We start from the raw sequence: 12878 nt of genomic DNA on the forward strand, positions 1-12878 counted from the left end.
AAGGGCATGTATTTCCCTGATAAAGCTCGCTTAATTAGGGCTATAAAAATCTACAGTATAAGAGAGTGTCGTGAGATGACGGTAAGTGAGTAAATACAAGGTTTTAACTACGGAGAAATACAAGGTTTTAAGTAAAACGCAGTATAGTACTGCGAACAACTTTAATAAAATATAGCTGGGCCCAGATTTTCGTATAAAACACAGTATTATATTGCGAATTACAAAAAAAAAAAATAATTTAAAGTAAAACGCAGTATAGTACTGCGAATTACAAAAAAGAAAAAATATAAAGTAAAACGCAGTATGGTACTGCATTTTACTTTAACGGACTAATTTCCGTTAAAATAGTTTGCAGTATAATATTGCATTTTACTCATATAACTTTTTTTTTTAAGCAGTACAAAAATGTTTTTTGTCCAAAAAAAAAAAAAAATCAAAAAAGTTTTGGACTCGGAATTTCTTATCCTATCATTGCTGGCAAACACATTGTCTTTGTCGAAGACTAGTAAACATATTAGACATTGTTAGGAATGATAAATTAGAAGCTAGCACGAAATAGGCTGCTTTGGAAACAGAACCAAATACCAGCAGAAGAAGGACTGCTTCTATACTACTGTTAGTGAAGCAGCAAGGAAACTGCAAAATAGATTTCTTGTTCTTCAAATAAATCCTTGAGCTGAGATATGTGAATTTTTCTCAAGAATTTCTATCTCTTTGGCTTTCTGTAGTGGTGAGTTTCATTCATTTTTCAATCTAGTTTTTAGCTTTGCTTAAAAGCTTCTTCTTGCCACTAGACCAAATCCTTTTCTTTTTTGCATGACACTTTTTTGAGGTTCATTCCTTTTATTTATCGAGATAATCTTTCGATGGGGATGGTTTTTTTTTATCTTTTGCATTTATGATTAGAATTTATCATTGTTAAATGGTACTCAATAACTTTTTGATAGAAAAAAAAAACTGTCCTTTCATTCAAAATCATCATCTCCTTTATTATATTGCTCTAAGCTGTTGCTATAGTTCCCTTTTTGTATATTTTCCCTACATGAACTTTTGCTGTACTGTGAAAGTTGATGAACTTTTATTGTAATTTGTACAATGTTTTGGTCCTGTAGCTAACAGCCCTTTTATTTACTTCTGAGAGGTCTCTTTCTCTTTCTCTTTTCCGCTTTCACATGTTTCCGTTTCCTGTAGATTTCTCCTTTCTCTCTTTTATTCTCTTTCCTTAGTTCCTTTTCCAACTCATAATCTTCATGTGATTTCATTTTTATTTGTTTCTTTTCCACCCTTTGTCTCTTTTGATATGGGTGACAATTATCTTCTCTTGCTGAATTAAAATTTCACCTTTTTTCAGGGTATATAAAGACATAAAGGATGAATCTTTTATGGTTTAACACGGATATAAGGAACAATATGTCCACAGAATCCTGGTTAGCATCAGTTTCTTGTTCTGCCTCCACACTACAATCTTCAGAGGATTCAGCAATGGTTAAATGGTTAAGATTCATCTTCCTCTCTCCATGTCCACAAAGGACTCTTCTATCTTCCATTGATGTGCTGCTTTTGCTTACTTTCATTGTGTTTGCAGTACAAAAGTTGTACTCAAAGTTGAGGTCCAATGAGCCCTCTAATTCTGGCATTGATAAGCCTCTTATTGCACACAACAGGACTTCTGTTAAAACCAATCTATGGTTTAAGCTGTCTCTGATTTTGTCAGCTATTTTAGCCTTATCTTCTATAATTTTATGCATTTTGGTTATTGTGGGAAATTCCCAGTCGTCTTGGAAAGTCATCGATGGGCTGTATTGGTTGTTTCAAGCGATTACACATGTGGTGATCACTATACTAATAGTTCATGAGAAAAGATTTGGCGCTGTTTCCCATCCACTATCCCTGCGTGTGTTTTGGATTGCAAACTTTGTAGTTATGAGTTTGTTCTTTGGTTGTGGAGTCACAAGGCTTGTGTCATTTAAGGAAATTGATCCTAATTTAAGAATGGATGATATAAGTTCATTAGTTTCATTTCCTATTTCTGTTGTTCTCTTCATTGTTGCCATTAAAGGTTCGACCGGAGTTGCTGTAATTAGTGATTCTGAATCTCACTTAAGTGATGACACCAATGGTTATGAACCCCTTATGGATAAATCCAGTGTGAGTGGCTTTGCTTCAGCTTCTCTAATATCGAAAGCCTTTTGGATTTGGATGAACCCTTTACTGCAAAAAGGTTACAAGTCACCTCTCAAGATTGATGAAGTTCCTTCACTTTCCCCACTGCATAGAGCAGAGAAAATGTCTCAACTTTTCGAAAGGAATTGGCCTAAACCTGAAGAAAACTCGAAGCATCCTGTGAGAACAACATTGCTGCGTTGCTTTTGGAAGGAAGTTGTTTTTACTGCCATTCTTGCAGTAATTAGGGTCTGTGTTATGTATGTAGGGCCAACACTCATACAAAGATTTGTTGATTACACAGCAGGAATTAGGACATCTCCTTACGAAGGATACTACCTTATAGGAACTCTCCTAATAGCCAAATTTGTGGAAGTTCTAACCTCTCATCAGTTCAATTTTAACTCCCAAAAGCTTGGAATGCTTATTCGATCGACACTTGTCACTTCTTTGTATAAGAAGGGCTTAAGGTTGTCATGCTCAGCTAGACAGGCTCATGGTGTTGGACAGATTGTAAATTATATGGCCGTAGATGCTCAGCAGCTTTCCGATATGATGCTACAGCTACATTCCATTTGGCTCATGCCATTGCAAGTTTCTGTGGCTTTAGCCATCCTTTATACTTACCTCGGTGCTTCAACTGTTGTAACACTAGCTGGACTTGCAGCAGTGATGGTATTTGTGGTGTTTGGGACTAAAAGAAACAACAAGTTTCAATTTAACATCATGAAGAATCGTGATTCCAGAATGAAGGCAACAAATGAGATGCTTAATTATATGCGCGTTATAAAGTTCCAGGCATGGGAAGAACATTTTAACAAGAGAATTGAATCTTTCCGCGAGTCCGAGTACGGATGGTTGTCCAAGTTCTTGTACTCAATAGCTGGTAATATCATTGTCTTGTGGAGCACTCCTCTTCTAGTTGCTACGCTCACTTTTGGAAGTGCAATCTTGTTGGGAATCCCGCTTGGCGCAGGAACAGTGTTCACCGCGACATCTCTCTTCAAGATGTTGCAAGAACCGATCAGGGCTTTCCCTCAATCCATGATCTCACTTTCACAAGCAATGATATCTCTTGATAGATTGGACAAATATATGATGAGTAAGGAGTTAGTGGATAAAGCTGTGGAAAGACTAGAAGGTTGTGGGGGTACAATTGCTATGCAGGTGAAAGATGGAGCTTTTTGCTGGGATGATGAAAACAGTGAAGAAGCATTGAAAAATATAAACTTTGAGATTAGAAAAGGAGAGCTTGCAGCTGTAGTGGGGACAGTTGGGGCGGGAAAGTCTTCCCTCCTCGCATCAGTACTTGGCGAGATGCACAAGTTGTCGGGTCGGGTATGGCTCTCATCCTTCTGTTTGTTTGATTAATACAAACTTAATGCAGGCTGCCAATTACCTTTTGATTCTTGTTGCTACATCTTTTCTGTGTTATAAAAAATTGACGTAGACTATTAAGCAATTACCTGTGAAATACTATTCTGTTTCCTTATTGGTGGCCTGTTACATTCTCATTGGTGTATTGTTTGACCTCCACTGAATCAGAGGTTTTACTGGTCAACAGAGTCAGACTAATGTGCTTCGCTCCTTTTGCTCCAAACCTTAGTAGTCTTTGCTTCTAATGAACTTCAGGCGTGTAATGGAAACACCATTATATTGCATTAGCTGATTAGTTACTTTCCACTTCCAGAGCATATTTTACATTTTCTGCTTGGTTGTCTATTACTCTGGATTAATAGTCCTAAATGCAAGCAAAATCAAGTGCTTTGTCAGTCTTGAGCTGACCAATTAGTTCATGTTGTCCTCAGCTTGTCCAAGCTGGTGCCTCACCGGAATTATTTGGGAGCTTCGTACTTAATCAACTTGTTCACCTTCTTCTTAAAAATACAGAATGTTTTGATTGGTTAATAGTTCCTTAAATGTAGTAATTATCTGCTAACTCACTTTTACCAACCCCTTGTCCAACAGGTCACAGTTTGTGGTTCAACTGCCTATGTTGCACAAACATCATGGATTCAGAATGGCACGATACAAGAAAATATCCTGTTTGGTATGCCAATGAACAGAGACAGATACAAGGAAGTGATCCGGGTTTGCTGCTTGGAGAAGGACTTGGAAATAATGGAGTTTGGAGACCAGACTGAAATAGGAGAGCGTGGCATCAATCTCAGTGGTGGTCAGAAGCAGCGAATCCAGCTTGCAAGAGCTGTTTACCAGGACTGTGATATTTATCTGCTAGATGATGTATTCAGTGCAGTTGATGCTCACACTGGCTCTGAAATCTTCATGGTTAGAAGTCCTCAATGTCATGTGTCGTTGAAGATTTAATTTAAGATAGAAATTACATTCTGCAAATTATGGACCTATCGGAGAAAAATCATGGATTTTGAATGACTACTTTCCCCAGTGAAGACACATATCATTTCCCGGTAGGAAGATGTGAAAGTGGCAAGCTTTTTACTCCAAAAAGTATAATCTAAAAGACTTTTATTAAGTTTGGAAGGCTTAATCCATCATTTGTTATCTGTTGTCTTTATTAAAATTCTTCTTAGTACAATCACTTTCGATGAAGTTGACTAGTCTTAGTTACCTGAATAGTTTAAATCTTTGCCTTGGTGTCTCTATATTTCAACCATCTCATTTCCGAAGCTCATACTTGTTTTCTCTTTGTAATGTCCATCTGAAAGTTTCATGCTTTTTTGCAGGAATGTGTGAGGGGAATTCTTAAAGATAAAACCATTTTGCTTGTCACACACCAAGTTGACTTCTTGCATAATGTTGACCTGATCCTTGTAAGTTTCAGAGTGTTTTATCAACCCCTTTGGAATCAAGCGGCAAGAGTAGTGTTTCTTGGTTGTTAAATTGGTTCACATGTGTATTGGTTTCTATAAAACCTGAACTTTATGTTTTATCAGAGTGTTTTGATTTCTTGAAGGTCATGCGAGATGGGATGATCGTGCAATCTGGCAAATATAGTGAGATATTAGAAGCTGGAATGGATTTTAAAGAGTTAGTAGCTGCACATGAGACCTCTTTAGAACTTGTTGACGTAGAAACAACCAAAGAGAGCAATGCTTCCCTTGAAGAATCAAAATCTTCTCGAAGATTATCTAAGGAAGAAAACGGAGAGGATAAATCTCAACAGTCTACATCTGAAAGGGGGGATTCTAAACTTATAAAGGAAGAAGAAAGAGAAACTGGAAAAGTCAGTCCGCGCGTGTACAAGCTATATATTACTGAAGCTTTTGGATGGTGGGGCGTAGTGCTAGTTGTCTTGTTTTCGTTCTTGTGGCAAAGTTCTCTAATGGCAAGTGACTATTGGCTGGCATATGAAACTTCAGCAGACCGTGCCATGTCCTTCAATCCTTCTCTGTTTATTGAGATATATGGTGTTATTGCAGTTGTTTCTTCTTTGCTGATAGTGATCAGGATGTATTTTGTGACAATCATGGGGCTCAAGACTGCCCAAATATTTTTCGGACAGATTCTCTACAGCATACTGCATGCTCCTATGTCATTTTTTGACACAACACCTTCCGGAAGAATTCTGAGTCGGGTAAATTTCTGAGGACAAGTTTTTCCTTTTGCATGTAAATTCAAACTTTGCTGCATAGATGATCAAGTAATGAAAAATATCCATTGCATGTTTTAATGTGTATGACATGTTAGATTTTTGAATAGAAGTTCATTCACTGATGTTGAGATGTTTTGTCTTTTTTCTGCAGGCATCTAATGATCAGACCAACATTGATGTCTTCCTCCCGTTTTTTATGAATCTCACTTTGGCCATGTTTATCACACTGCTCAGCATCATCATCATCACATGCCAATATTCTTGGCCTACCGTACTACTTTTGATTCCTCTGGGTTGGCTTAATTTCTGGTACCGGGTACGAGCACTGTTTATAACAGCCGTCCTTTCTTCTTTTCTTGTCTGAACTCAAATCTGACTCCTTTTCTTAACTTTTGTTTAGAGGCAATTAGTCTCTTCTGAGCATTTTGGCTGACAGTTATGTATATTAAAAGGCAACTTCTTTATTCGTTCTGTCCAGCTAAAATTTTCACTTAAAATGTGGTTAACTGCATATCTCAGTGTCTCCTATTTTTTGATTATCTGCAACTCCGATCAATCAAGATTTGGGGAAGGCTTGTTGTTAGTTGATGACTAGATACTAAGCTCATTCACTTATATTGTTTGAACTAGGAGATTAGCATTCTTCTGCAAGGAGCCCTGAATGCTTGAAAAGTTAAACAGAAAAGAAAAAGTTCAGGGCAGATAGATATAATGTGTTAAAGTAATGCAATTGGAGCACATAGATATGACATGTGTTATTTGGGAGCTACGAAAAAGATAAGGACTGATTATTATGTAGACTACAATTGAAATAACAGGTAATTCATTTCTGGTTTACAGGGATATTATCTTGCAACATCTCGTGAATTGACTCGGCTTGACTCAATTACAAAAGCACCTGTTATTCATCATTTCTCTGAAAGCATCTCAGGTGTTATGACTATACGTTGCTTTAGGAAGCAGGAGATGTTTTGTAACGAGAATGTAAACCGAGTGAATTCCAATTTGCGAATGGATTTCCACAACAATGGATCCAATGAATGGTTGGGCTTCCGACTGGAATTGATGGGAAGCTTACTTCTTTGTGTTTCTGCAATGTTCATGATTGTCTTACCTAGCAGCATCATCAAGCCAGGTATAACACCGTCCAATGTTCATTTATGGGGATTATGAATTCTAGTATTTGATAATCCTTCTGTACTTTAGATCTACCTCCTCTACTAAAAAATGAAATGAGTATGAGGAAAGAGAATATCCGTTGAGCATTTATGTCTTTCTATTAAAAATTTGCTTTCTATCTTCTTGTTTCAAGTAAAAATCTTGGCTTCGACCTTCTATAATTTCATTTTTATGTGTTCTATCCTAATTGAGAATCAGCTTTTGTGAGCAAAAGTTAAATATACCTGCTTCACCTCACCTTTAAATATAAGGTAACTATTACCCCATCTATGGGCATCACTTGTCTTGAACAACTATATCTAGAGAATTTTCCTTCTCGTGTGAAGTAACGCATATATACATTAAGAGAAGCCAGAGTTGTTGAATGAAATAGTAGATCAAATCCAAGTGTTGTGCCTTCAAATAATTCTATAGCGAGATTGAATATGGTGGTCATATTATTTTCTCAATCCTAGTGATGAAAATATTCCATACAAACAGACAAGCATTTAGTCGTGCATTCATTGGCACTACAAAGTTATCAACCAAGAGTAATATTCTTTCAGCTTTCCTTTTTATATGTGTGTTCTAATCTGGAGCAGAAGGTAACTAATATTTTTTTTTCCTACAGAAAATGTTGGCTTGTCACTATCATATGGTTTGTCTCTTAATAGTGTCCTGTTCTGGTCCATCTTTGTGAGTTGCTTTGTGGAAAATAAAATGGTTTCTGTCGAAAGATTAAAACAGTTCTCAGAAATACCTTCAGAAGCAGAGTGGAGAAAAACGGATTTTCTCCCACCTCCAAGTTGGCCAAGCCATGGCAATGTTGAGCTTGAAAACGTGCAGGTAATAATTCTAACTAATTCTGTGATTGCTATTCGCTAGCATTTGCATAAAAGGAAAACTATAGAATGTTCATAGTAAGGAAGAGATTAGCTGTATTAACAAGCCTACAGATTCTTTAATTTCAAATATGTTACGTTGAATCTCTATATTGTTTGTTCCACTGGTCAACAGGTTAGATATCGTCCGAACACTCCTCTAGTGCTTAAAGGAGTTACTCTCAGCATTAGAGGGGGAGAGAAGATAGGTGTTGTTGGTCGCACAGGGGGTGGAAAATCAACATTAATTCAAGTTTTCTTTCGTTTGGTGGAGCCTGCAGCTGGAAGCATAATCATTGATGACGTTGATATATCCAGGCTTGGGCTTCATGATCTTAGATCTCGCTTCGGGATCATTCCCCAAGAGCCAGTCCTTTTTGAAGGAACTGTGAGAAGCAACATTGACCCCATTGGACAATATTCAGATGATGAAATTTGGAAGGTAATTTAACTTGCTGACAAAAATAGCTTAAGAACCTCAAAATATAACGTAAAATTAGCCAAACATGTCTAGACTGCTGAGACTTCTTTGGATTATAATTTGTAAGAGCAACATACTATTTGTTAATGAGAAAAAAAGCAAATATTCCAGACATTGTTTTGCTATCTCCCAGGAATTTCTCTAACCTGAAATCTTATACATTGCAGAGCCTCGAACGCTGCCAACTCAAAGATGTGGTGTCTTCCAAACCCGAAAAACTTGACTCACCAGGTACCTTTTCCTCCTCTACTGCATCCCTGTGGCTCTTTTCTGATTTATACAATCAACTTTTTATGCTTGGCAATATATATACTGATAACTGAATACTGTCATTGGTAAATCATAGTTGTTGATAATGGAGATAACTGGAGTGTTGGGCAGAGGCAGCTTCTTTGCTTGGGAAGAGTGATGCTAAAAAGTAGCAGACTTTTATTTATGGATGAGGCAACTGCCTCTGTTGATTCACAGACAGATGCTGTGATTCAGAAAATCATCCGCGAGGACTTCGCGGCCTGTACAATAATCAGCATTGCCCACAGAATACCAACAGTCATGGACTGTGATAGAGTTCTTGTTATAGATGCAGGTACCCATTACTCTCCTTTTACTTTGTACCTTATTTTGAATCTGGTAAATGATTATTTATCTTTATGTGATGACAATTCAAACCAAGCGTAGTCAGTACTTTTATGAAGATATTACCTATGTTAGCCAAGTAGTAGTAAATGCATTAAGTTATTGGCATATTTGGTTTGGATTTTGTGAGTTTCATGCATCAAACTAGAAGCTTATACTATACTATCTGATCCCTTGTTTGTATACATTTGTTCTCTCTTCCCTTTTTTTCTCGGATTTAACTTAAATATAAGCTGACAGAGTAAAAGAATATTCACATTCGTCTAATTCCACTTATTATGAGTAGTTACACGTACTTATCTTTTAATAGTGTAAGGTTTTTTTTGTCACAGTCAGTGTGAAGAAGTTAAACTCCTTTCTTTAACCCCAGCATTTCTTATTCGTGCAGGAATAGCAAAAGAGTTTGACAAACCATCTCGTTTGCTGGAAAGGCCTTCACTTTTTGGGGCTTTAGTTCAAGAATATGCCAACCGATTGTCTGAGCTCTAACCACACTAATCAGGCTTTACTTGGTTTTTGCTGTAGTTTGGTATCTTGGACGATAGTAGGTGAAACAGGAAAAATACCTATCCAAATGTTACATAGATTTCCAAATAGTGTCATCTCCTCCTTAGTCTGTCCAGTAGATTTTCGGAAATGTAACAACATTGGGATTAGCAATTGTAATTGATGAATCTATTAATCAAATACAATGATTATTCTGTTATAGATGTAATCTGTACATTGTTATATAGACTGATTTCTCCTCTTCTTTACCTCTCCCCGAATTTATCTGCCTTGTGTGGTTTTCTACCTACTGCTAAATTAAACTTAATGGGGTGCATATCTATCAATGATCTTGTTTTCATCCTCACGAGATGAAACGCTCTCATCAATCTTACTGTTCCTCACTTTGGTTTGTATATAACTAACTAAAATTGAAGAAGTTATACTTTTTTTTTTTTTTTTTTTTTTTTTTTTACATTTGTTAGGTTGTTGCTATATATTGATGATTGATCTTGATTTCAAATCTCACACGATTCGTTGAGCATTTTTTGTCTTCGTAAAATATAAATAAATTCTGGTAATTAGATTTAATGAGAACTATAAAAAGAGGATTTAATGGGAACTCACATTTGAAGGCGTAGTATTTGCGTATAACTTTGTGGCGAAGTTTTTGCTATTTTAATCTATTTCTAATGTGCAGTACACTTATTGGCCTTGTAAATTTTTGGAGTTTTCTTGGTATTTTAGGTTAAATTATTTTTCACATCTCATTAAATCAACAATCAAAGTTTGTAAAATATTTTATGGGGACAAAATATCCTCTTTTGTAAAATATGAAGGACTAAAATTATTCATAAGTATATTTAAGGGGCTATTTTAAATCTACTCCAACATAAGGGACCATATTTGTCATTTTCTCTCCCAAAACCAAAAGGGCGAAAGGTTTATCAAGCATTCCGAGTCTCACCTTAAACCCTAGCCTCTATTTCGCACTTGTTCGACAGAGATGGGTGGTTCACGGCGAAAGTACAAGAGATCAAAGCCAAAAGTACGAGTCGGTCTACCAAAGAAGAACCCTAATATATTCAAACCGGCGTTTACTCTCCCGCCGAAGCTCCGATCTTTGGTGAACTCTCATTGGGATGACAAAGGCAGCGTTATCGACAATTACAAGGCGTTCGGCGTTGTTTCAAACCCTAACATGCTTGGCCTCCGCTGCCGCACTTCTCATATGATTGAAACCGACTCCCTTCAGGTCCCGCCGCAGCAGCAGCCACCTCCGTCCAATGATGCCACCGATGCATTTGAGGCTCTGGACGATTCTGGCAGTGAAGTTGAGGAAGATGGTCAGTCTGCTCTTTAATGTACTTTTAAATTGCTGTTACTATCTGAATTTATTTACTAATCTAACTGTGCCTCAATCTCGAACTAGTTGGGTGGACGAAAGAAATACTATGTAGTATCCATTTTGCTCTATTCATGTTAATACTAAAGAATTAGTGTTTTGAGGCAAATTTAGTATTTTCTAAAACTAGAAGCTCTAAGTTTCACATTTAACCTGCAATGCCATACAAGCCTCGAACTGGACTTAAACGACTCCTCATAAATAACAGAGCAAGGACCTAATGTGAGTGTAACAATAATTAAGCTTTAATCCTGAACTAGTTGGTGTTGCTATTTTGGTTGTTTTGGAGAAACTGTGTAATTATTTAAGGTATGAGCTGATCTAAGTTGAGGATGGGATGATGCAATGTCATAATGTTAGGCATAATTTGATATATTATATGCATAGGTTCGACACTATTTATTGACGTATGAGGAGGTCGGATAAGATGTAGAGTCTGGTTACTGGGGAATTTTTTTTTAGCTTGGTTGTTTAGTTCGTTGGAGTGCGTCTGAGTTGAGTTACCATAATGGATGGCTATTGGATTTTGTAAAGCATACATTTTATACTTTCTGCCTTCAATTGCATAATTTGCGTCACCAGAAAGAGAAATAATAATAATGAAGGGGAGTGCTAGCCTTCTGCTAAAGAAAAATACCTTTAGGTTCTTTTTCTTTCTCTTTGGAGGAAAACATTCTGTAGCCTTCTGCAATGGAGCCTTGCATCATATCTAGAATGTTTCAAATGATAATTGGAAGCTAGAATTTCATGCTTAGTGTTATTTAGTTATCTGTGATGTCAATTAGAGAGAGTGGGAGAGAAAGAGAGATTGCTAGAGGGATAGTGAAAAAGGCCAGCTGAGCTATCTTTCTGCATATGGAAAATAATATTCGTTTAAGATGAGTAGCAAATTGTTTTTGCTGAATTAAAATAATTTCTTTCTGTTTACTCTTCCTACCGCATAGAGACCTGATGAATAGGAAGAGTTTAATTGAATATAGTAGTGGGTAAAGCATTACCTGTTATGTATCATACAACAGCAAAGTCAATTTAAGTTTTATTTGAGTTTCTGATCATTGTGTTTTCGTTTATCATGTCATTCAATATCCCCTACAGTTAACATGTGATACTTGTGAACGATAGATCTTAAGACAGCACTTGGGAAGAAGCGAAGGGATGGAAAAATTGCTCCGCTGCAACCACTCACTTCCATACAACGAGTTCATATTGGCAGACTTGTAGAGAAGTATGGAGATGATTTTCAGGTAATGATGGGGATCTTTAAAATCATTTAACATGCGTTAGCTATGTTGTTTACTTCTCACTGGAAACTGGTTTTTACCCCTGCAGAGCATGTTCATGGACACAAAACTCAATAAGATGCAGCACTCTGTAGCAACATTAGAGAAACTCTGCAAAAGATATCACATGTGCCAGAATAAAAATCCATTACTGTTGGTAGTTGAAGGCAATCTCGGATGATTTACATGGCAATATGGTACTAGCTATATACAGGAATTTGTAGGGTCACTCGTTAATCAGGGGATAATCTGGCAGGGGTGTGTATTGGTCGGTTTTGTACGGTTTAGAAAGATTTCGATTCGGTTGTTTTTGTTTTTTTTTTGTTTTAAAAATGTTATACCAATATCATATTGAGATAAGTTCGGTATGTTTTGGTTTTTCAGTTTTCGATTTCGGTTTTGTGCCGTTTGGTAACTTCTGTGGTACTCTTTAAAGTTGTATCACATGCTGTCAGCCAAACTTGTAATCGTAATTCATGAAAGTGCTTTTCCAAATTGAAGCAAAAAGAAAAGAAATTAGAAGAGACAAATTAAATCAGAAGTTCAGAACGTTATGATATTTTTCAATTCTAAACTATACTTTTGTTCGTTGCTTGAAAATAAAAGTAGAAAAAAGACCATCAGATATAATATTATTAGAAGTCAAATGTCATGAACTATCAAATTTGATATTAATATGTTTGCAATTATTCAACAAATTAAATTTAGGGTAACAAATTTCACTTACCACGCTTATTATTAAAGAAACCACACAATAATTAAACGGTCAGAAATAGAAACGAGAGAGTAGGGGTGAGCATCGGTCGGTTCGGTT

The 12878-nt window shown here is 36.5% G+C and overlaps 2 protein-coding genes across 2 annotated transcripts; both read left to right on the forward strand.

The window, feature by feature from the left end:
* The first annotated feature begins 596 nt into the window (after positions 1 to 596).
* On the forward strand, positions 597 to 9601 carry LOC104210647 (ABC transporter C family member 14-like). The gene is made up of 12 exons (XM_009759598.2): positions 597 to 730; positions 1352 to 3501; positions 4132 to 4452; positions 4869 to 4955; positions 5099 to 5719; positions 5889 to 6053; positions 6578 to 6872; positions 7527 to 7741; positions 7913 to 8218; positions 8425 to 8488; positions 8604 to 8843; positions 9282 to 9601. The coding sequence occupies exons 2-12, from the start codon at positions 1372 to 1374 to the stop codon at positions 9380 to 9382; spliced, it is 4545 nt and encodes a 1514-aa protein (XP_009757900.1). The 5' UTR covers positions 597 to 730; positions 1352 to 1371; the 3' UTR covers positions 9383 to 9601.
* Positions 9602 to 10317: 716 nt separating this feature from the next.
* LOC104210649 (nucleolar protein 16) lies at positions 10318 to 12447 on the forward strand. The gene is made up of 3 exons (XM_009759599.2): positions 10318 to 10725; positions 11907 to 12028; positions 12114 to 12447. The coding sequence occupies exons 1-3, from the start codon at positions 10386 to 10388 to the stop codon at positions 12243 to 12245; spliced, it is 594 nt and encodes a 197-aa protein (XP_009757901.1). The 5' UTR covers positions 10318 to 10385; the 3' UTR covers positions 12246 to 12447.
* Positions 12448 to 12878: the final 431 nt, after the last annotated feature.

This window comes from Nicotiana sylvestris, chromosome 9 (assembly GCF_000393655.2).
Source record: "Nicotiana sylvestris chromosome 9, ASM39365v2, whole genome shotgun sequence".
Classification (NCBI taxonomy): domain Eukaryota; kingdom Viridiplantae; phylum Streptophyta; class Magnoliopsida; order Solanales; family Solanaceae; genus Nicotiana; species Nicotiana sylvestris.

Coding starts and splice junctions, on each gene's coding strand:
- LOC104210647 (XM_009759598.2), top strand. CDS start 1,372: ATGAATCTTTTATGGTTTAACACGGATATAAGGAACAATATGTCCACA. Junction 6,054..6,577: donor GGCTTAATTTCTGGTACCGG/GTACGAGCACTG, acceptor TCTGGTTTACAG/GGATATTATCTTGCAACATC. Junction 8,844..9,281: donor AGTTCTTGTTATAGATGCAG/GTACCCATTACT, acceptor TTATTCGTGCAG/GAATAGCAAAAGAGTTTGAC.
- LOC104210649 (XM_009759599.2), top strand. CDS start 10,386: ATGGGTGGTTCACGGCGAAAGTACAAGAGATCAAAGCCAAAAGTACGA. Junction 10,726..11,906: donor CAGTGAAGTTGAGGAAGATG/GTCAGTCTGCTC, acceptor TGTGAACGATAG/ATCTTAAGACAGCACTTGGG. Junction 12,029..12,113: donor AGTATGGAGATGATTTTCAG/GTAATGATGGGG, acceptor TTACCCCTGCAG/AGCATGTTCATGGACACAAA.